Here is a 24217-nt window from a genome sequence, read left to right on the forward strand (position 1 = left end):
TGGTGGGGTGGGAAATGCAGATACCTGATGCTTCAAGACACAAGCCCATTACCAACTGTCTGGTGTTCAGAAGAAACTTCTCTCATAGCCACCTTATCACAGAATGCTCCACAACGGGGTTCCTTGCACCTTTGTTAGTAGCTTCTAGTTCTGTCCACTGCTGCAGATAGAAGTCGGACCCAAGCAGACTCATGTTCCTGCAGCAGATATTGTAAAGTCATAGCCCTCACTAAATTATATTTACATTACAGACGCATTCCCCCAAGCCCTCCCAACGCACAAACTGAAATTAGCAAAACTGTTTAAAAACCTAAAGAATGATCTACACAGTTTTTGCACTGGTTTAACTGTGTCAGATGGGGGGGTTGGGTTAATGATAGTTATATTGGTTAACCCCTAATGTTGACACAGTGGAACCAGTATAATGGTGCCTAACATCAATATAGCGTATTCCCCTTCCCGTACAGGAATAAGCTATCCCAGTGTAAGCATGTTTATACTGGTATAACTGCATCCACACCATGGATGCTTTAAGCATACCAGTACAGTTAAAGCAGTACAATGTGCACGGTCAGACAAGGCCTAGTAAAAATACTCTAGGAAAGAGCTCTTTGCACTCTAGGGAGGAAGGCTGAATAAGTAAACCAGACTGTACAGCAGAGGTCTTAGCCGTGACCTACACATTTTTCCCAGATTTCAACTGCAGCAACACATGCTGAATGCCACAAATAACCAGGCTAGGAGAGATCGTTTAGCATAGCTGGCTGCAGCTGTGGGATTTTATAATAAAAATTGTGCAAGTTACCAAACTTTAGCAATTTACAAGGTCTCCACAATGCAGCTTTGAACACAATCATGAAACAGCTTTGGAATGCTGGATGCTTAAGGCTGATTTCTGATCGTCACCATTCCATACGCAGTTACAGAATAAGGTGGTCCAATTATTTCTCCTTTTAAAGGAATTAGTACACTTCCCAGCCTCTTCTTCTATTGCACAATACAGGTTACCACTGCGTAGAAAGGCACTGCCTGCTGCACCTTAGTGAAGCCTCATAAATGGTTAATACGATTATCAGACTTGCATCAGTCATATTAATGGGCCATATATCAACTCACCAACTAAAAGAGCAGAACTGCTCTTCTCAGATTAGAAAGTCATACTTAGCAAGTCCTGAGGGAGAGCGAGAGGGTGGACAACAAAGCTTCCAGGGAAATAGTCTGTTGGTCTCCCCACCACTCGCACTACTATCCTCTGAGTAGGGATAGTGGAATCGCAGTGGAAATATTCCTATAGCTTCCCAGTCAAAACACCAAATAGCACAATTGGAAATGCGTGTTGGTCCTTGGCTTTCTGGGAGACAGGAGCCACTTTGTAAATTCCACATCAGCATGTGACATCACTTGCTGCTTCTTGAGCCATTTATAGTAATGGCGAGAGATGCAGTTTTGCAGGCTATACCTACATAAATCCCCGACACGTGACACTCCCACTCAGGGGGGGTATATGGGGCCTTGCAGTGGTCAGTCTTTAGAGCTGTATTCACACACAGAATTCACTGCTATCATGCAGACAAATATTGTCTCATTGTTTCCTTGTACTCCCATCCCCCACCATCAGTCTCTCTGTACCCCTCTGGGGGCTCCTAGGAGCTACAATACAAACAAATATACTGTTTACAGAACCAGCCCTCTGGAGTCGTCCCCAGCAGCATGCCCCAGAGGGTATGTCTCTATTGCAATCACAGGTTATGACTGCAGCTCGAATGGACATACCCAAGCTATCCTGTGTCCTGGAACAATGATGCTGCAGCTGCATGGGCTGCACAAACCTGCCAGGACCCTGGATGATTTCTTGCAGGGCTCGCCTGCACTGACGTGTCTTCACTGTTTCAGGACCTGAGACAGCTAGATTAACTTGGGTATGTTGGCTCAAGGTGCATTCATTCATGCCATGATTGCAGTACACACACATACCCTAGGATACGGCCAATTCAGTTTCACACACAGCTGACCTGCAGAATCACTACTGGCTTCATTCATTTACACTTTGGGTTAGGGAAAGGAGAATTAAGTTTCAAACCCAGAGGAATTCAGATTGCAATGGAAAGAGGCCTCCCAAGAGAAAATTAAGGTCTCTCTCTTTAAGGGCTTATATATGCATAAAAATATGCCAGTGAGGTTTGTGCTGCTGAAACCTCATGCATCAGGCTCAGAAACTGCCACCTCACCTGGGTCTGCCACTAAGATTTAGCATGGCATGAAAGTGACTCCCAACCTGGGAATATTTCTGAGAAGAGAAAAAAATCCCACTGCAGATTACCAGAAAGGATTTTGCTCTCGTAAACACAGCCCTCACGGGCTTGGTAAAGCTAAAGAAATTATTTTTTTCCATCATTAAACGGAATACAAGAGCTGTCCCCAGGAGCTTATTGTACTGCAACTTTCACTGCCTACCTGGTGACGCAGAAGACTGGATGCTGTGATGCCTATGAGTCACAGATTCATAGACTTAAGGTCAGAAGGGACCATTATGATCATCTAGTCTGACCTCCTGCACAATGCAGGCCACAGACTCTCACCCATCCACTTCTGTAACAAAGTCTTAACCTATGTCTGAGTTATTGAAGTCCTCAAATCGTGGTTTAAAGACCTCAAGGTGCAGAGAATCCTCCAGCAGGTGACCCGTGACCCATGCTGCAGAGGAAGGCAAAAAACCTCCAGGGCCTCTGCCAATCTGCCCTGGAGGAAAATCCCTTCCTGACCCCAATATGGCGATCAGTCAAACCCTGAGCATGTGGGCAAGACTCACCAGCCAGCACCCAGGAAAGAATTCTCTGTAGTAACTCTGATCCCATGCCACCTAACATCCCATCACAGATTACTCCTAGTTGAGGGAAATGCCTTTGTTTTCGTCTCATTATGAATAATATTTTGCATTTATTGGACTTCCCACCTGAGGATCTCAAAGCACTTTACGAATATCAAGTGCTGCAAAGGCCCTGTAAATAATATATCCATTTTACAGAGGGGGAAAGGGAGGCACTACATGCAGTTTCCTCTGGAGTCAGCCCAAGACTGTGGAGTGAACTCCTACAGGAACAAAGTACCATCACAAACCTTACCATTCTCTCTGCATTAAGTGCAAGGTACATTTCTTTGACTGTGGCTTCTCTAACATATAGCTCTGTGTGTTTCGACACATGACAGATGCTAGTCACAGGGGTGACCACAGTACTGAGAGGCAGTCAGATGCTAACATGAGCACAGTCCAGCATGTGGAAGTACAGGCACGGAGGATAAACAATATGCAGGGCACAGACGACATACTGGGCTTCCAAAGTCAATCAACAGCCAAGATCTCCCTGCTCCTTTAAGGAATGTTTTCCTCACTTTGGTGTTACCTAAAGTGGGTTTGTTGGGAGCCTTTCCCCATGATCCCTTTGAAATCAACAGAAGCAGATTCAGGCCCTAAGAGGGGAGGCCAGCCTGAGCCTGAAAAGGAGCCAGAATCTACCAATGTACGTTGCCAAAGATCCACAGTAATAAGTCAGCAGCCCCCCATTAGCTCCCCCCCACCCGTGTCTCCTGCTCACTGGTGGCCCTGCTGATCAGTGCCTCCCCCTCCCTTCCCACACCTCCTGCCCACCACGATCAGCTGTTTTGCAGTGAGCAGGAGGCTCGGGGGGGAGGAACAAGGGTGCTGGAAGGAGTGGGGACCTCGGGCAGAGCCAGAGGTTGAGCAGTGAGCATCCCCCGGCACACTGGAAAGTTGGTGCCTGTAGTTCCAGCCCTGGAGTCGGCGTCCATGCAAAGAGCCGCATGCAGCGCTGGAGCCACAGGTTGGCCACCCTTGCCCTAAGAGATAAGAAACAAGTGCTTAAGGCCTTTTTATAGCAATGCGTGGGAGCAGGTAAGGAAAGTACTTCCTTAACTAATGCTACTTAAAGTAGGCTCAGTAAGGCTGCATTCTCACAGTATATTCCGGAAGGATTTCAGTTCTCATTTGAACAAATTAAGCCTTTGGGAGTGAAACAATCCAGTGCTACACACTGTTGCAGTAATTCATTCCTTATTATCGTTTGCTTCTAAAGTTTCCTCCCTCAGTACCCACAATCCATTCACTGAGCCATTGGACCAGCTATGTTAAGAAGATTCAGAACTTACCACATTACCGAAAGTATTTTAGGGACACTCTCCTATGGAGACGTCTGTAGCTTCACATTGGGAAGGGATGTTTTTGAGGGGAGAACGGGTTACAGTAAGGCAAGCCTATTTTTCAACACAGTAACAAAATGCTTGCTGAATTTCTGTTTTACCTAAATGAAAAAAGTGGGTCCCCCAAAAGAAAAAAAAAATGTTATTGTTCAGGATCCAAGATGTCTACCTACTTACAATCCAGAGAGAACAGCGTTACCTCCCTCAATATTGGTGCCAATATCTAGCTCATGTTTCCCCTCTGCTCCATTCTCCCTTAATCTGGCCTTCATATCATCTTTAGAGATATTATCTGGAGTGTACCTACTAGCACTCAACCAGTGGTTAATTTGCTAGGGAATGCTAGTTCAAGTTCTTTTGAAGATCACAGTTGTGGCAGTAGGGCAGAATCTCTCGGATTCACAGTTTTTTAAAGCCAGAAGAGATCATTACAATCATCTTGTTTGGCCTCCTTCATAACACAGGTCAAAGAACCCCATCCAATAATTTCTGCTTCAAACCTGTCACTTCTGTTTGAGTGACAGCATATCTAAAGAGATCTAGTCTTGGTTTAAAGACTGCAGGTGACTGAGAATCTGCCATGTCCCTCAGTTAATTATCTTCACTGAGACCCTAGTAACCACAACTCTGAACCATTTATGACTTAATAGGTTAAACACTAACACCTTGAATTCCACCCAGGAACTTGGCCAGTTTTGTGACATGCCCTCAACCTGTTCATAAGAGGAGACTTCAGGCTGGGACATTCCATACTAGTCTTGAGGTGTAGCCGGATACAGATTGTATTTTAGCAACTAGGGCTCACTGGGGAGTCTCTCCAGCGGGGGTACAGGCTGCATTTACACACATCACATGCACACAGATGCTTTTGTTCTTCCCACTCTATAAATAACCCATATTCCATGTGAGGAATTTTTCACTGCTCACGCCCTAATTACATTAGTACTTTCCTCAGTTCCCTGGAGGAAACTGTTTGGATCGTTCTTCTGTTCAGGCGCCAGCAGCAGACAGACAAGCAAGAGAGAAAAGGCCACTGCCAATCTCCTTCTCAACCCTCAGTCACACTGGCAAACTGTATGAAAAGGCAGGAAAGAAATAGCTGTGTGCATTAGGATCACTCACAGATAAGGAAGTGAGAAAGACCAACACGACTGCTGCTGAAAAGAGTGTTTATTATAATTAAGAATAATTTGCACTTCTATAGCACCAGCCAGACAAGAACCTCAGAATCATTTACTCATGTTCATGAATCAAGCCTCAATACCCAGGCAGAGAATGTATTATCCTGATCATCCAGATGGGGAAAGAGGCACTGAGAGTAGGGAATCAGCCTCACTAGACAAACAGCGGGCCCTGCAAGAGCCCTGGCAGGGCAGTTCAAACACCTTTCCACTCTGGCAACTAGCCTAATTGCTACTCTATAATTTCCATGACATTCGAGCCTGCAGTGTGCTAGCTGCTTTCTACATAGATTAGAGAGCACAGTCTTTACCTCAAGGAGCTTACAATCAAACAACAAAAATGCTAGTTGGCCAGTCCCTCACAGGTATCGTGGCAGAAGTTGGCTTGTTGTCCACTGGTCACATTTCCTGCCTCCTTTCTGGATGCTCTTATTGGTTCAGCTAATACAGCATGAAAGCAATTTGTGTTTCAACTCTTTTCTTGCTCACCATTCCACTGACACTCAAACCTGCTCTGCTTCCAACCTGGCTAGAAGCTTGTTGTGACATTCAGAGCAGCTCCCCAAATTCTTCTAGGAAGAGGAATTCTTCTAGGAATAAGACGGATGTCACCTTAAAGAAACCTGGCAAAGAGTTCTGTGGCACCTTATAGACTAACAAACGTATCGGAGCATGAGCTTTCGTGGGTGAACACCCACTTGCATCCGACAAAGTGAGTATTCACCCATGAAAACTCATGCTCCAATACGTTTGAAAGTCTATAAGGTGCCACAGAACTCTTTGCCGCTTTTACAGATTCAAACTAACACAGCTACCCCTCTGATATTTAAAGAAACCTGCCTTACTGTCACGATGAGGAGAGCTCGTGTGAAGACAGAAAATTGGTTACTAGATGCATTTCTTGGATCTTTGGTTTCAGAATCCAGTAACAGTGAAAGCTCCCCACGCCTTCACGGCATAATCTTAGAATGTCCCAGGTCTCCTCCCACCTGTGAGTCGGTGCCATCTGGCACGCCAGCCCTCATGCCCAGAATACCTTCCCCAATCCTACACACTATGCAGCCTCATTCTTCTCCTGATTCATGTCTTTCAGCTAAACTTTCCCCACACTGGTTTCTATTCCAGCCTCTCATGCCATGGTAGGTATCTATCACATTCCTCACTATAGTATCTCATTGAATTTAACTCCTCAAACCTTAGACAATTAAAAAGCCTCCAATACAATAAATACCAATACACACATCTTGTTGGTTACTCTTTTTATAATGGGTGAGGCTTTTCGAAAGTGCTGAAGTCTCATTTCCAGAAGAGGCTTAAGCATGTAGGAACCAAAGGGTAAAATTTTCAAGAGTGCCGATGTAACTTAGGAGCCTTAGAATCACTGCTAGTGGGATTTAGGTACTTTTGAAAAGCCCATCCATTACAAAGATACTTGTCTTGTTGGTTGCTCTGACAAAACCATCCTGTGATCTTTTACCCTATCCCCCTCTAACTCCACTTGTGTTTTGTCACTTTGTTGTCCTTTTTCTAGCTCAAATGGAAAGTTTTTTGGGGGCAGGAAACTCCTTCCTTTTTATTCATTGTTATAGTGCAGGGGTGGGCAAACTTTTTGGCCTGAGGGCCACATCAAGGTTGCACAACTGTATGGAGGGCAGGGAAGGCTGTGCCTCCCCAAACAGCCTGCCCCCACCCCCATCCGCCCCCTCCTACTTCCTGCCCCCTTCAGAATCCCCAACCCCTCCAACCCCCCGTTCCTTGTCCCCTGACCGCCCCCTCCCGGGACCCCCATCCCCATCTCCATCCAACCGCCCCGCTCCCTGTCCCCTGACAGCCCCGACCCCTATCCACACCCCAATCCCCTGACAGCCCCCCCCCCCCGGGACTCCCATTCCCTATCCAACTGCCCTCTGCTCCTCATCCCCTGACCACACCCTCCTGGGACACCCCTGCCCCTAAATACACCCCAGGATCCCACCCCCTTACCTAACCCCACCTCCTCCCTGTCCCCTGACTGTCCTCCCAACCCCTATTCACATCCCTGCCCCCAACAGGCCCCCCCAAGACTCCCACTCCCAACCCTCCGCTCCCCATCCTCTGCCCCTGCAGAACCTCTGCCCCATCCAACAGCCCCCTCCTCCCTGACTGCCTCCCAGGAACCTTTGCTCCTTTATCCAACCCCCCCTCCGCTCCCCACCCCCTTAGCAGCAGCAGGAGCTCGCAGTTGCAACACCGGCCAGAGCCAGCTGCGCTCCCCATGGTGGCATAGCTGCGGGGGAGGGGCAGAGGACTAGGCTCCCCGGCCAGGAGCTCGGGGGCCAGGCAGGATGGTCCCACAGGCTGTAGTTTGCCCACATCTGTTATAGTGTCTAGGTGTGTGAGTGGCACTTTGAAAAGGAATTAAAAAGAGCACTGAATATTTGGCTGCAGGATCAGATGCCATAGCAGGAAGCCGTTGGCGGAAGTTAGCGACATTTCTGAGACCGTACCATAGAATTACTGAAACAGATCTTGTCCTGCCTATTGTAAATGGGCCCAAGAAGCCTAGCCTAACAGACATCAGAAACGTCTTTAACTCCACTACAGCACCCCGACTATTATCCGTAACACAGGGTCTGTATGTCTATGTGAAACAGGAGGAAAAGCAAAGTGTTATCTTTCCAAATAATAGATGCTCAGCTCACTTTATAGCTAATGTAATGTAGCTAATAAGGACATGGATACTTGTGTCGTATTGGTTGCTGTCTGCTGCTCTGAAGAGACAGGTTGGTGTAGCGGTTGTTGTAGACCAGACAACCCTGATCCAGACATTCAGAAAGACCAAGTGCTGTGAAGAAAAACCAGCGATGACTCAGTCATTATAACAGGTTCCAACCAAACAGGAGAGCTGCATCAGATGGTGATTTAAGGTCTCACATGCTAGAGCAGGGATTCTCAAACTGGGGGTTGGGACACCTCAAAGGGTCATGAGGTTATTATATGGGAGGGGTCACAAGCTGTGAACCTCCACCCCCAAACTCCGCTTTGCCTCCAGAATTTATAATGGTGTTAAATATATTAAAAAGTGTTTTTAATTTATAAGGGAGGTGGGTCACATTCAGAGGCTTGCTGTGTGAAAGGGGTCACATCCAAAGCCTCCTTCAGTGCAATATGGAAGGCTTAGAGAGAAAGGATCAGACATGCTGCCACACCTTGAACCTGGACAATTCCCAACACAGGGCAGTAATATTCTGCACTTCTATAAAACAGATTGGGGATCTCCAAGTGCTCGATTGATACAGTTAAACTTCAACACTCCTGCAATGTATTTTTACTGCACAGGTCAGCAAAGTGAGGCACCTAGGTGAAGTGACTTACCCAAGGCCAAACAGCAAATCTGTGGCAGAGAAGAATCCTGACTGCCAGTCCCTGGCCTATTCTGCTATAGTCTGGCACTGAAAAGAGCCACCAACAGGTACTATTACTGCAATTCATTATTAAGCCTTTATTTGCATTCCTTGCTCATTCTTTCCATTTCAGTGGAAATGAGAGATATTTATTTATGTCTGAATTAAATGCCTGTCTCCTGAAGCACTGGCACTGAAGGTCAGCTCCCTCTCTCTAACCTTGAGTTCTGAAGTCACCAGCAATTCTAGTCCTACCAACTGATGTTGCACTAACAGAAAATTAGCTAACACCACTGTAAGCAGGCAGGGCGTAAAGAAAGACTTAGGAGAAACCTGAAATAATAAAAATGAAAGGGTGAGCGGGAGAGAAGGTGAATCAACAGCACAAGAACCCAGTTTTGTCTTCAGTGAGGCCATGTGAGAAACCGTCTTGAAATTTCTACCCCAAATGCCCTACCCAAGTGTCATAAACAGATAGCTAAGGGTTAATGTCTCTTTCACCTGAAGCACCTGACCAGAGGACCAATCAGGAAACCGGATTTTTTCAACTTTGGGTGGAGGGAATTGAGTGTCTGAGTCTTTTGTCTGCCTGCCTGCTTTCTCTGAGCTTTGGAGAAGCAGTTTCTACTTTCTAGTCTTCTGTTTCTAAGTGTAAGGACAAAGAGATCAGATAGTAAGTTATATGGTTTCTTTTCTTTGGTATTTGCATGAATATAAGTGCTGGAGTGCTTTGATTTGTATTCTTTTTGAATAAGGCTGTTTATTCAATATTCTTTTAAGCAATTGACCCTGTATTGTATCATCTTAATACAGAGACCATTTATATGTATTTTTCTTTCTTTTTATATAAAGCTTTCTTTTAAGACCGGTTGGAGTTTTTCTTTACTTCAGGGAAATTGAGTCTGTACTCACCAGGGAATTGGTGGGAGGAAGAAATCAAGGGGAGATCTGTGTGTTGAATTGCTAGCCTGATTTTGCATTCCCTCTGGGGGAATAGGAAAGTACTTTTGTTTCCAGGACTGGGAACAGAGAGGGGGGAAGGGAAAAAGGATTATTTCCCTTTGTTGTGAGACTCAAGGGATTTGGGTCTTGGGGTCCCCAGGGAAGTTTTTTCAGGGGGACCAGAGTGCCCCAAAACACTCTAATTTTTTGGGTGGTGGCAGCAGGTACCAGGTCCAAGCTGGTAACTAAGCTTGGAGGTTTTCATACTAACCTCCATATTTTGGACGCTAAGGTCCAAATCTGGGACTAAGGTTATGATACCAAGACTCAGTGCCAAAGCCAGGTGAAATAAACTGTGCCTGGTTCATACAGATGGAGGATTCTTTGCACTGCAGAAACACTGGTTAGAAGCTTAGCTACCATTATCTTCTCCTGAGTGGGTGGTGATCAAGGGCCCATCTACACAACTGTACTCGCCACACGGCAAATGTTACAATAATTTGGTTTCCGCTAACACAGCTGGCACCAGACTCCATATAACTAAGATCCCAAATGAAGATTAGGGGTGTAACGCCTTCCATAATCTATTATGGTTATACCATGGTATGGTTCCATCAAGACAAATGAAGCAAAACTGTTATAACATATTTCCCACATGTTAGATGAGGCATAGAAGGTGTTTCAACTTACATTCCCATAGCCCATTCTGGTGCATTTCACTGAGCATTCCATCTTAAAACACCTCTTAATACATCAGCATCAGTCCTAACCTCAGGTGTTGAGACTAGGTGAGCCAGTAACAATCCTAGTCTCCGTGGCTGGTGGAGATCACAGCCACAAGTGTGTTTGTGTTACACTAGCGCTCACTTCTAGTGCCGGTTACATTCTCACAAGCGGGCCGGTAACTGAAATTTGCAAGGTAACTGCTCTTTGAGGCACGTCACAAGACGAGCGCGCCAAAGTCAGCCAATATGCACGTGCCTGAGATCCCAAGGAATCAGGTCCCTCAAGACTGAGCTGGTAGGCCAAGCAACTAGGACGCTGAGGCTCTTGAAGTGCTGTCTTGGCACAGATTAAACCACCATACAAAGATACCCCAAGGGATTCCTTTAAGAGAGGAAAGGAGTTTTTAAAAATCAGGAAGTGGGGGGGGGAGATTGAGGAGTATGACAAAGTATAGCTGGGGTCTGTTGACCCTGATAATGGCCCATTAATTTTTACTCCAAGCTCTTCAGCTTCTTTTCCAGTTCCTTCAGGGTGCACCAAGCAGCCCATCCATATTGCCACCAGTTATAGGTATCCAGAACAGCATTTCCCAGGATTTTAATCCTGTCCCCCAGGTCTTTGCAATAGCCTAGGCATTATTATTCAGACGAGCTGTTCAATCATCAGCCCCTGCCTCAGTTGAGGGGTAGCCTGGGTCAGTGGACTAAACCCAGAACTAGAAAACAGAAGCTCCTGAGTTGTAATCCCAGCTCCCAGACTGTTTCCCTGCGTGGTTATGGGCAAGTCACAAACTCACCGCACCGGTTTCCCTATCTGCAAGATAGCAGTAATACTATTACTCACCACCCAGGGCTTTCGCAGGTATAAGTCAAAGTTTGCGAAGGGCTTTGAAAATAAAGAGAACTACATACAGTGCTAAACACTATTGCCATTAGCCATTCCTATCCTGCCCTTACTTCATATTAGGCCCTGTGGGGAGAGTAAGCATGAAAGATTTGGAGGATAAATCTTTGATGTGGTTAATCAAACCTGGAACTCCCAAGTCCTGTCATTTTAGATTCCACTGCATTGATCTGTATCAGCACCCACAATTACAGACTTGCCTATCTGTCTGAAGACTGAATTATGCAGCCAGAACACCATGAGCTACAGGGGTGGGGCTAGGAGCGCAGAGTTAGCTCCTGCCACTGAGTGTGCTCCTCCCAGAAGCGGAGACGTTCTCTAACACAGGGGTTCTCAATCTTTTTCTCTGAGGCCCCCAAACATGCTATAAAAACTCCATGGCCCACCAGTCCCACAAGAACTGGTTTTCTGCATATAAAAGCCAGGGCCGACGTTAAGGGCTAGCAAGGTGGGCAATGGCCTGGGGCCCCATGCCACAGGGAGGCACCGTGAAGCTAAGTTGCTCAAGGCCTCAGGCTTCAGCTCCATGCAGTGGGACTTCAGCTTTCTGCCCTGGGCCCCAGCTAGTCTAACACTGGTCCTGCTTGGCGGACCCCCTGAAACCTGCTCGCGGCCCCACAGGGGACCCTAGACGCCATGTTGTGAACCACTCTCTAACAGACAGCAAACAGGTACTACCACAGCAACGATGTTAGCAACTCATTCATTTGGAAAACATTGGTTTATACTGTTAAACCACTAGTTTAAGGGGGTGCAATCGGGAACTATGAGCTAAGACCCAGAAGCACACTAAGACAGTTATTCTCACCCATGCTGATCTGACCCAGCATCAAATCCCTTGGAAATAAGGCCAAGGAAGAGGATGTTCCATCTTTGATCTATAGCCAGGACTCCTAACAGGAGTAAGGCAACCTAGGCTGTGGCATAGGCTGTGTCCCCAACACCTCAGTTACCTGCAATGGGTTCTCAGACATCCTTGAAAAGCTGCAAGACTGGTCCTCCTAAAACATGTACCCCGAACACCCTGACTCCCACAATCCCTTCGATGTATAAGAAGCGACAGACTCTGCTACTGACTAAAAACAATCTTAAAACAGCACAAACAGCCCTAACCCACAACGTAGAGTTCTGCAGAATTTGCTGTGTCGCAGCCTCTGCATAGACACTACAGATCACTCTGATAAATGAAGACGCTCACAAAAGACGACAGCCAGCAAACGTACTGGAAATTAGAAATTCCCTAACCCCATTCCCCACCCTCGGCACATCACATTTCCTTACAGGATATTTCTGCTGCCTGTCCTGGTACTTTTCACCTGCAAACAGCAGTTTCACATCTTGCACACCAACCACAAAGCATGCCTTGAGACACACTAACAGGATTGAAACCAGGTTCTGTGTGGCTAAAGACCAGAATAAACAGCAGCACCCCCTCTTCTATCAGCGCATGGAGGTTTCTGGTTTCCCCAGCCAATAGAGTATTAGAGGGATAGATGCGTTAGTCCAGGGGTTCTCAAACTGGGTGTCGGGACCCCTCAGGGGGTCGTGAGGCTATTATGTGGGGGGTCACAAGCTGTCAGCCTCCACCACAAAGCCCGCTTTGCCTCCAGCATTTATAATACTGTTAAACATATTTAAAAGTGTTTTTAATTTATACAGGGGGGCCACACTCAGAGGCTTACTATGTGAAAGGGGTCACCAGTACAAAAGTTTGAGAATCACTGTGTTAGTCTGTATCCACAAGGAACTAGGAGTTTGATGGCACCTTAGGCCTTGGCTACACTCTCACTTTACATTGCTGCAACTGGAGTGTGAAAAAACACCCCCCATAGCGCTGCAAGATACAGCGCTGTAAAGCGTCAGTGTAATCAGGGCAGCAGCGCTGGGAGCGCGGCTCCCAGCGCTGCACGCTACACCCGTAAGGGATGTGGTTTACATGCAGCGCTGGGAGAGCTCTCTCCCAGCGCTGCCGCTCTGACTACACTCACACTTCAAAGCGCTGCCGGGGCAGCGCTTTGAAATTCCAAATGTAGCCATACCCTAAAAGACTAAGATTTATTTGGGCATAAGCTTTCGTGGGTAAAAAACCCACTTCTTCAGATGCAATGGATGAAGTGGGTTTTTTACCCACGAAAGCTTATCCCCAAATAAATCTGTTAGTCTTTAAGGAGCAACAAGACTCCTGATTGTTCCACCCAATAGAGTTAAGGAAGACTGTAAATGCAGTAAGTAACTGGAATCAGTTACAAGTTACTTAACATATGGAACATGTGCCAGCTGAGAGGGGACTATGGCTATGAAGAGAAAAGCAACAGCATTGCTTATTTGTCTGGCATCTTCTTCTAAGGATATTTAAGAGCACCTGAAAAGACTTGTCAAGTTAATGTCTGAGTTGGGGGGGGGAGATAAAACCCAGGAGTCCCGATTCCATACCTGCTCTAACCACTAGATCGTACACAGACAGACACATGGAAGTCTTCTGGGCCTAAATGTTAACACTTATATCCCTAGATTCAAATAAAAGGTTAAGAGGCCCACAGAAAAGTACTGAAAGTTGTTCATAGCTACAAATACACTCCCCACTCACACCAACTTTGGGGGAAAAAACATTTCTGTAAACTCAGGCAGTGATCAGCCATGTGCCCTGAATTACTAGTCCAGTGTTTGGAATCTATTACACCAAAACCAGGGCAGGCATAGCCAGCCATGAGATTTCCCAGCCCAAGCACCAAACTTTCTGTTAGCTCTCAGAGCCTGACAGGAGGATCCTGGTGCATGATTCAGCAAGTTACAGAGCACTACAAAAGAGCCTCTAAGAGTGTTAGGTTTAAAATAATTAATGGTAAGAGTCAGGAATGAAATGAAGGAAATGCAGATCTCCTCCCCCATGATCATCCAAAACAGGAAGTGGCAGACACTTCATCCGCACTCTTGGCATTACGACAGAATATAAACCGAGATGTCACCAGTTGGAGAGCGGCCAGTTTGACCTCTATACTGAGAGCCAAAAGCCAGCTTTGAAATCTAGGCATGTGATAGGACCAAGTGTGCACACATCAGATACTGGAGAATTCAACTGGCATTAATCTTGCTGCAGAAGTTATGAGAGATTTTCTGTCAGAACCTCAGTATATCAGACCCTGTTTGGGATGGTTCTCTCTCCAGGGTATCTAGGTACTTATATGTCCCAACTTTAAGAATACCTGAGCACCTCACAATGTTTAATATATTTATCCCACAACACACTTGAGAGAGAGAGGAAGTGCAATTATCCTTATCCTACAGGTGGGGAACTGAGGCACAGAGAAACTAAGTGCCTTGCTCAAGATCTAACAAGTGGTCTGTAGTAGGACAAGGGCCTGAACCCAGGTCTCCCAAGTTGCCGGCTAGAGCCCTAACCACTGGACTATTCCTCCCCATTGAGGAAGGTCAGCTGTAAAAGGAAACAGAAGTGATTGTTAACTGATCCATCTGAATTTATTTGTAACAGAATGGTCAACAGTTGCGACTTCTATACCATATTTCATCCACAGATCTCTGAGACCTTTACCAGTGAATCTTACAACACCCCTGTGAAGCAAGTTTTATACCCATTTTATAGAGCGGAAAGCACAGAATGGTTGAGCGCTTTCCCCGAGATCACTGGGATACTCATCAGGAAGAGAGCCCAGGAGTCCCGACTCCTAAGCCTGCAAGCTTGGGCACTGTATACACACCCTCCACCCACACCGCCTGCAGAGAAGTGGTGCCAACGTACCCAGTTTCATGAGACATGCCAGCAGTATCCAGAGGGAGATCTCAAACGGTATCCGCACATGGGTGTAGTCAATGCCCAGGACAGGGAAGGCTTTCCGGTTCTTGGCGTGCCCAGGGCTGGAGTGGTTGGGCAGAGGGCTAATCTCCTGGGAGACACCCAGAGGGGCTGCCGTGATAGCCCCAGGTTCATTTCCACTGATGACTGCTGGGTAGTGGTGGGGTGGCTTAGAGGCCATCACCGGATCAGACTGCAAGCCGTGGCTGTGAAGCAAGGGCAGCATCCCTAGGAGGGCTGCCACAAGGAACAAAAAGGGCAAAGCGCGGAGGGAAGGGGCGCCACGGGAGCCTTTCGCCTGCATCTTTCCCTTGCCCTCCAGGAGAGAGCCCCACTGCCCGGCTATTTCAGAGGAAGCCTGTCCCGGGGGGCTTCATGGGGAGCGCAAAGGGGCCGCTGCAGAGGACAAGAGAGCGCGAGGGGAGGGGAAGGGAGGAGGGGACAGAGCCACCACCAGACCGCTCCAGTCTTCCCCTGGAAAGTGGATTTCACCAAATAAATCAATAACTCCTGAGCCCAGCCCTGGGCCGGCCGCTCCCCGGGGAGGGGCAGAGCCTGCAGGCAGGAAAGCGACAGTCCTGCGGAGCCAAATGCAATGCCAGCCACCCTGCCCCGCTCCGCCAGCGGCGGGAGCGCAGAGCAGCAGCTCCCGGGGAGCCCCGGGCCGGCGGAGCGAAGGATGCAGCCCGCGCCCCGGAGAAGCCGGTTCTTCTCTGCCGGAGAAGGGCTCGTCCAGGTCCCTCCCTCCGGCGGGGGAAGGCGCGGCCCGCCCCGGGGCTCCGGGCAGAGGGGATCGGGGGGCCAGGGAGTCCCCGCAGCGCAGCTCTGCTCCGGCAGCTCAGCTCCTGCCCGCCCGCCGGCTCCCAGCCTTATAGCCGCCGAGACAAGGACGCGGGGAGAGGCAGGCAGCGGCCGGGGCGCAGCCGCATCCACAGCAGCACCCACCGGCCGGGAGCAGCAGTGCACAGGGTCCCGCTGCCACCCGAAGGGAGAAGGTGGGAGGGCTGGGCTGGCCCTAGCCCTACTCCTACCCAGGGGCATGCAGGTTTCATGGGGCACCCCCAGCATCCAGGGCAAGTGCGCGCCCTGGCCAGCTTTCAGGGGACCTGCTCTTCCTGCAAGTGACCCTTAGGACACAGGGTTCAGCCCCCTAAAGTCAAGACAATCCCAGGTATAGAAATGCGGCCACCTCTGGGGAGTAGGTATCAACCCCTTAGCAGGAACAACCATGGAAGAGATGGAGTGGGTAGCCAAGGGCCAAAATCCAGCTCTTAAGAAAAGTGCCATGGGATCTTTAATGGAGCCTGAGAAGGAGAGGCACCATGGTGATGGGCACCTCAATACAGAGAGAGAGAAAAGCCACACATAAAACAGACAGGAACTCATGCAAACAACTTCTGTGCCCAGCAAGCTTCCTGGAATTAAAGCTCCAGCATGTACAGTCTATAAAATAATCACAGCAAGGAAATTCATGCAGCAAAGCATACCAAGGGGCACTGGACCCTGTGAAAACAAGCCAACAAAGCCAACCAAGAGAACATATAGCCTGTTTTAACTGACTTTTTATGCATGTATACAAGTAGAAAGAGATTTACTACCAAGGATACAGCCAATGTACCAGACCTGGCCAAACCTTAAGACCTACATGGCCTCTTGGGACCAGATTTTTAAAGGTATTTAGGTGCCTAAAGCTGAAGATAGGTGCTTTTGTAAATCCTATGAGGCACCTAACTCCCATGGGTGGTGGGTTAAGTTCCCTGTAAGCTGCACAGCTGGGGAGAGGCGCCCCTCCTCTGGCCCAGCCCAGACCCACTGGAGCTGCCATGGCCTGGGAGAGGCACCTCTTACCTGGCCCTGAGCTGCTGTGGTGAGAAAGGGATGGAGGGCATTCTCCCCTCTCCACCACAGCCCTGGAGCAGCCTGCACCCCAAACCCTCATCCCCAGAGCCCACACCCCTAGCCGGAGCCCTCACCCCCTGCACCCCAACCTTCTGCCCCAGCCCTGAGCCCCCTCCCACACTCCACACCCCTTGGCCCCACCTCCACCACACATCATCTCCATATTGGTGCACATAAATTTCATTCCACACATGGATGTAAAAAATTAGAGGCAGGCAGCGGCTGGGGCGCAGCCTCATCCACAGCAGCACCCACCAGCCAGGAGCAGCAGTGGCAGGTATCATAGGCTGGGGGGGGCTGAGCCTCCCCAAACAGCCAGGCATGGCCTGGCCCTGTCCATACTCCACCCCCAGTCCCAGCTCTGCTGCTCGCCTTCCCCTGTGCTGTGGCTTCCAGCTTGGGCTGGGGCTACACCACCCGCCTGGCACTCCATGGCTGGGGAGTGGGTAGGCTGGGGCAGGAGCCGGTGGTCTTGGGCAGAAGGGGTGGGGATGGGGCTAGCCTCCCCGAGCCAACCATTCATGCACCGCCCATGCTGACTCCTACTGGAGTTAGATGACTAGGGGTATGGCTACACTTGCAGCCATAAAGCGCTGCCGCGGGAGCACTCCCGCCGCAGCGCTTTGAAATGCAAGTGTGGTCGCAGCGCCAGTGCTGGGAGAGAGCTCTCCCAGCACTGCCGGTACTCCACCTCCCGTGGCGATTGGCTTACAGCACTGGGAGCCGTGCTCCCAGCGCTGGGGAAGTGTTTCCACTGGGGCTTTGCAGCGCTGTAAAGCACCAGTGTAGCCAAGACCTAGGTGACTTAGGTTTGGCTACACTTGCAGCTGTACAGCGCCGGGAGTTAAAGCTGTCTTCGTACAGTTGTGCAGGGAAAGCGCTGCAGTATGGCCACACTGACAGCTACCAGCGCTGCAGTGTGGCAGCATTTGCAGCGGTGTTGGGAGTGGTGCATTATGGGCAGCTATCCCAGCCTTCAAGTGGCTGCAACCTGCTTTTCAAAAGAGGGGGGTGGGGTGGAGTGTGACGGAGCGTGGGGGAGACAGAGTGGATTTTTTGGAGCTGACACTGTCAGCTCCCTGCCTTGCAAGTTCCAACCCCTTCCCCTACCCCTCTCTCATTCACTAAATGCAAAAAGCCCTCTTTGTTTTATTCCTCACAGACCAGATAAGCAGCTGCTCTGAAACGGGTCCGCCTGCCGTGCGGCTTCTCTCCTCAAGCAAACACTAGCTGTGGACATTCCAAAGGGAGTCCCCCCCCCCGCTCATTCACCGCAAACAGGAGCTTTTTTTTTTTTTTAATTTTAGATAAGCAGCTCCAGGAGCCCCAAGTTCACAACAAAACAAAGAGAGGCATTGCAGCAAAACAAAGAGTGTTATCTTTACTTAAAAGCATTATGGGAAGGTTCCAGAGGTCAGTTACAGTGTAGTAAGATTAATCACTGTTTACACTGGCACCCCAGCGCACTGTTCTCTTTATTCCTCTCGTCGAGGTGGAGTACGTGCAGCGCTGTAGCCAGGGAGATAAAGCACTGTATGTGCCTTGCTGGTGCGGATGGGGAGTAAGTTACAGCGCTGTAAAGCCACTACCAGCGCTGCAACTCAAGTGTTAGCCAAGTCCTTTGTATCATTAGGCACCTAAATACCTTTAAAAATCTGGTTCTTGGCTGTTAAATCCAATCAAAGAGCCACCAGAAAAGCAGACCTGTAAAATAAAACCATGGCAGTAACATGGATGGTTTTGTGGTGAAGCATGTGATTTTTGGGAGTCAGCTGACATGAACTCTGTTCCTGGCTCTGCCACCCATCCCCAGGCACAACATACAGGACCTGCTCCATTGAAATCAATGAGAATTTTGCATTGTTTTAATGCAAAACTAAACATCCATTTATCCGCCAACGTAAAATGGGGAGCATGATCCGTCCCTACCTCACAGGGGTGTGGTAAGGATAAATTCAGGAATGTTTGTGAGGCACTCACATACTGCGGGGATAATACTAACTCTCAGCTTGCAACACTCCCACTGAAGCAAACCAGAGTCCCATGCATAGCAGACTCAGGACCCTGGATTCACTTGAGTGGGTCTTTGTTTTAAATAGCATTGTCTCCCAGGATGCTGTGCTGCAGTTTAAATAGACAGAAGAGGAGAGTTGAATACCGGGCTACAGGAACTGCAGGTTGAGTATCACTGAAGGATGCATTGATCAATAGATCCTTACTCCAGAGTAGGGGAACTAATGGTCTGGCTGTTACCCAAGAGAACCAACGAAGAATAAACCTGACTAATCTAGGACTAGAAAGAAGAGAACATTCAAATGAATCACAAGCCTGAACAGGAACAGCCAAATGTGTTAACATCTCACTTCTGCTTGGATACAGAAGAATCCCATGCACTGCTACAGACTAGGGACCAAGCAGCTAGGCAACAGTTCTGCAGAAAAGGACTTAGGGCATTTTGGGCTGGTTAAATAGGAGCATTGCCGGCAGATCGAGGGACGTGATCATTCCCCTCTATTCGGCATTGGAGAGGCCTCACCTGGAGTACTGGGTCCAGTTTTGGACCCCACCCTATAAGAAGGATGTGGAAAAATTGGGAAGAGTCCAGCAAAGGGCAACAAAAATGATTACGGGGCTGGAGCACATGACTTATTAGGAGAGGCTGAGGGAACTGGGATTCTTTAGTCTGCAGAAGAGAAGAATGAGGGGAGGATTTGATAGCTGCTTTCAACTATCTGAAAGGGGGTTCCAAAGAGGATGTATAGACTGTTCTCAGTTGTACCAGAGGACAGAACAAGGAGATATGGTCTCAAGTTGCAGTAGGGGAGGTTTAGGTTGGATATTAGGAAAAACTTTTCACTAGGAGGGTGGTGAAGCACTGGAATGGGTTACCTAGGGAGGTGGTGGAATCTCCTTCCTTAGAGGTTTTTAAGGTCAGGCTTGACAAAGCCCTGGCTGGCATGATTTAGTTGGGGTTGATCCTGCTTTGAGCAGGGAGTTGGACTAGATACCTCCTGAGTTCTCTTCCAACCCTGACATTCTATGATACATACTGGACAAGCAAATTCATCTGCAAGGAAGTCCTGGACTTTAATCTATAGGAAGAGTTTTGTCACATGCTCCTGAGTAGGGCCCTATTCTTGAACTATTAACCATGATGAGACTTTTGCCATTGGTTACAGTAGGAGCAGGAACAATCTTCCTCCTGCAGAAATCAATGGCAAAATTCCCATTAACTTTAAAAGGAGTTACAATTCCCAGGAACATGCAGGTAAAGAGACATTTGTCCAGGGCACTCACCTGGGCTGGTTCTCTTCCGGAAATGGTGCCCAGAGTAATTAGGTCAAATCTTTCCATCTCCACAAAGGTGCCAGACTTTATCTAGATCACTCAGTAATAGTGGTAAGTAGGTGTAAATTCCCTAGACTCTGAAAACAGGATGTTTGCCAATTAGGACGTGGGCTCCAAATTAATTTTTTTTGCTATTTTGGTCAGACATTTCACAATCAGCTTGACTGAAAGTAACTGTAGCTGGGCAATATCTCCTGATCAAGCCCTACAGTGCAGAAACATACGGTACTCTTCCATTCATCAAGGCCCAGTGCAGACTACTAGTTATTCATGATTCACATTTTATGGGGGGAGTCAAACTATCTACCGGAGATACCCTCTATGAATTTTAGAACATGCATTTACCTTCACGCCAGGAGGAAGCCTAATTAATTCAGTGTAAGCTTGATCTGCAAGAAATACAACTGTATGGAACAAGCAAACAGGCCTTTAAAGGTACACAATGAAGCTAGGGCCTGTCATCCTTCTAATTTCCTTTTCAGAAAGTAAAGGCAAAACCCTCCCACAGCATCCCAAACAAAGATGTACTTAATAGCCCACAATTTAGAACTCATGGGAGCACCAATAGCCTTACCTTATGCAAGTTCCAAAAGCCTTCTCAGTTATATTTGCACATCATCCATGCAGAATTCAGCTCCACTGGAGCCATAATGGAGGAATTTTGCAACATAACTTGCCCTTCTATGGCATCCTTGATCAGAGGATCGAAAAGTGCTTCACAAACATTGTTTAATGAGGAGGTAAGCATTATTTATAGCCATCTCACAGATGGGGTAAATGGGAGACTACAGTGGAGTCGCATCATAGGCGCATTTAACTTACGTGATTTTAACTAAATGCGCTCAGCAAAACAAAAAACAAAAAAGAGAAAAATAATTTATATACTGTACCTGATTCCGCCCGCCATTCCACTCAATGAGTGTTTGACTATATGTGATTTTCGCCTTATGCACTGACTTCAGAACCTAACCCCTGCGTAAGATGCGACTCCCCTGTACATTGTCCTAAGTCACATAATGAGGCAGTGGCAGATCTCAACACAGAAACCAGAAATCCTGACTACCTAGCCCGTGCACTGGCCATTAGACCACACAGCTATTAATGTTTTTGCACCTCTACTACAGTCTATCCCTATATCTAACCCATTTATTTCTTGGTTCCTACTGCTTTTTTCATTCATTAAGAATATCCTAGCATGTCTCTCTCCTTTTAAGACATTTTTTACATCCTCACTGTTTCTCCCAGCTGATTGTAACTTATGATCAGCTGAGCAAAGCAGATGAGATGCAGCCGTCCTTCCCTTCTTGATTCTCTGCCACATCCCCTTGTAAACCAATCCAAAAGAAGACTGGAATGGTGTGGCTTTTCTCCTCTCTACCTCTGATGTGTGCAGCAAAAACATATGGGAAGTAAATAATATACTATTTAATTTTGCTTTTAATTATAATTGGCATGGGCTAACATTTAGCACCTGCGAATGCAGGGTCTATTCCATGCTCTGCAATCAACTTGCTAGGTGATCTTGGGCAAATCACTTCACCTCTCTCTCTACACTTGGTTTCTTATTCTGTATGACAGAAGTGGTAATGATACTTGTCTACCTGGCAGAGTGTTGTGAGGCTTAATAATAAACACATATAAAAGACTGAGATTCTCCCAAAAAAAGGTGTTGTACAGGTGCAAAGCATTATGATTTAAGTACAGAGGCTAATTTAAAAATGTAAATGAAAAATAAAGTATAATGAAAATAGAACGCTGATCATACAGAGCTTACACAGTGCACAGAAGCAGTCAGATAAGAAGATAAATCTACTTGGTTCTCTCTCATGTAAGAACACTAGATACTGGATCACATAGGACCTGTTTTCCTAATAATTCCATAACAGAAGCCTAATGAGATATAATATGAACTAGATGAGATTATTTCAAGCCCTTGCACATTCAGAATTTCATGAATATAAAAGTTTTCATATAATGCATATGTACAACATCACTTACATGACACTTGTGGCACCTTAGAGACTAACAAATTTGCGGATACAGATTAATACAGCTGCTACTCTGAAACCTTACTTAACACTGCAATAGAGAATGTAACTTTGAAATTCCCAAATTTCATTGTTTACATTTCCAATTCAAGTGGTGTGTTATTACCCAAAGATTTTGGCTTTTTATTATTAAAGAAAGAGTGGGAGACAAGGAATTGGGTGTTTATTGAGCATTTAAATGATGTGATAAATGTCTATTTTCATTTGAGTGTTGTAAAATGGAAGAATCATCAGTTCTCATCTCAAGGCAGTTTTATTCCATTCTTCCTGCCTGTTTCTTAAAACAGAAAATCCAGCAATCTCCTTTCAGGTGAGTTGTGTAAAAGACCATGTATATAACATGTATATTAGGCAAGTGGGAAGGAGAATACTTTGGTTACATTCCCAGCTTTGTCACCAATTTCCTGTGTGACCTTGAGAAAGTCAAACTCTCAGGACTTGACACACAGCCTCCTGAAAACCTGCAGCTCTCAAGACTTTCAGTTGTAGTTGTGCATGCCCCCCAGCTCTGAAAACTGGGCCCTGTATTCCTCCATTTCCCCATCTGTTAAATAGGATAATGACACCTATGTGCCAGGAGCCTCTGTGGCTTAATTAGTTTTTGTAAAGTGCTTAGAGATCCCCAGGTGGAAGGCATTAAATAACTGGAAAATATTGTAAAGAAGGTTAGACTGTAGGAACAGGAGTAATGGATTCTGACTTTTAAAAAAATGACTTAATCTGGCGTTAGCAATGTTGTTGTAGCCATGTTGGTCCCAAGATATTAGAGAGATGAGATGGGTGAGGGAATATTGAACCAACTTGTGTTGGTGAAAGACACAAGCTTTTGAGCTACACAGAGCTCTTCTTGTCTAGGAAAGGTAAGTTAAATACAAGGTGGAACAGATTGTTTAGCATAAGTAGTTAACACATTTTATACACATGCATCTGATGAAGTGCGTATTCACCCACGAAAGCTCATGCTCCAAACGTCTGTTAGTCTATAAGGTGCCACAGGATTCTTTGCTGCTTTTACAGATCCAGACTAACATGGCTACCAATCTGATACTTGACATTTTATAAGGCCACGTCCAGACTAGGGTATTAAAATCGATTTTAGATACGCAACTTCAGCTACGTGAATAACGTAGCTGAAGTCGAATTTCTAAAATCGAGGTACTCACCCGTCCAGACGGCGCGGCATCCATGTCCGCGGCTCTCCGTGTCGATTCCGGAACTCCGTTCGGGTTGATGGAGTTCCGGAATCGATGTAAGCGCGCTCGGGGATCGATACATCGCGTCCAGACTAGACGCGATATATCGATCCCCGAGCAATCGATTTTAACCCGCCGATGCCGAGGGGTTAGTCTGGACGTGGGCTAAGAGACATTCAAGATGAAGTGGCCAGTTAACACCTCTTCAGTCATAGGACAAAAAAGGGGGTTAGTGGGTTATATATTGTTATAATAAACCATAAACCCAGTGTCTCTATTCAGTCCAGTCCATGTTAGTCTGTATCAGCAAAAAGAACGTACTTCGCGTTCTATTCCGTCCGCTAGTATCTAGCAAAGTTATGAATTTAAATTCCCAGGCTCATAGGTGCCGACTCCGTGAGTGCTCCAGCCCCGGAGCACCCACAGGGAAAAATTAGTGGGTGCTCTGCACCACCAGTAATAATAAATAAAATAATACTTTGAGATATACTTATCTCATAGAACTGGAAGGGACCCCAAAAGGTCATTGAGTCCAGCTCCCTACCTTCACTACACAACTGATTTTGCC

The 24217-nt window shown here is 47.1% G+C and overlaps 1 protein-coding gene across 2 annotated transcripts in view; it reads right to left on the reverse strand.

The window, feature by feature from the left end:
* SLC9A1 (solute carrier family 9 member A1) overlaps positions 1–15839 on the reverse strand; it is a 58656-nt gene extending 42817 nt beyond the window's left edge. Inside the window, exon 1 of one of the 2 annotated variants that reach the window (XM_050932001.1) lies at positions 15108–15839. In XM_050932001.1, the coding sequence (XP_050787958.1) occupies positions 15108–15465 (358 nt within the window). In that variant the 5' untranslated portion in view covers positions 15466–15839. Of the gene's footprint in view, positions 1–52; positions 101–15107 lie in introns of those variants that run through there. The other variant, XM_050932002.1, reaches the window with a different exon arrangement.
* Positions 15840–24217: the final 8378 nt, after the last annotated feature.

This window comes from Gopherus flavomarginatus, chromosome 22, assembly GCF_025201925.1.
Source record: "Gopherus flavomarginatus isolate rGopFla2 chromosome 22, rGopFla2.mat.asm, whole genome shotgun sequence".
Taxonomy (NCBI): domain Eukaryota; kingdom Metazoa; phylum Chordata; order Testudines; family Testudinidae; genus Gopherus; species Gopherus flavomarginatus.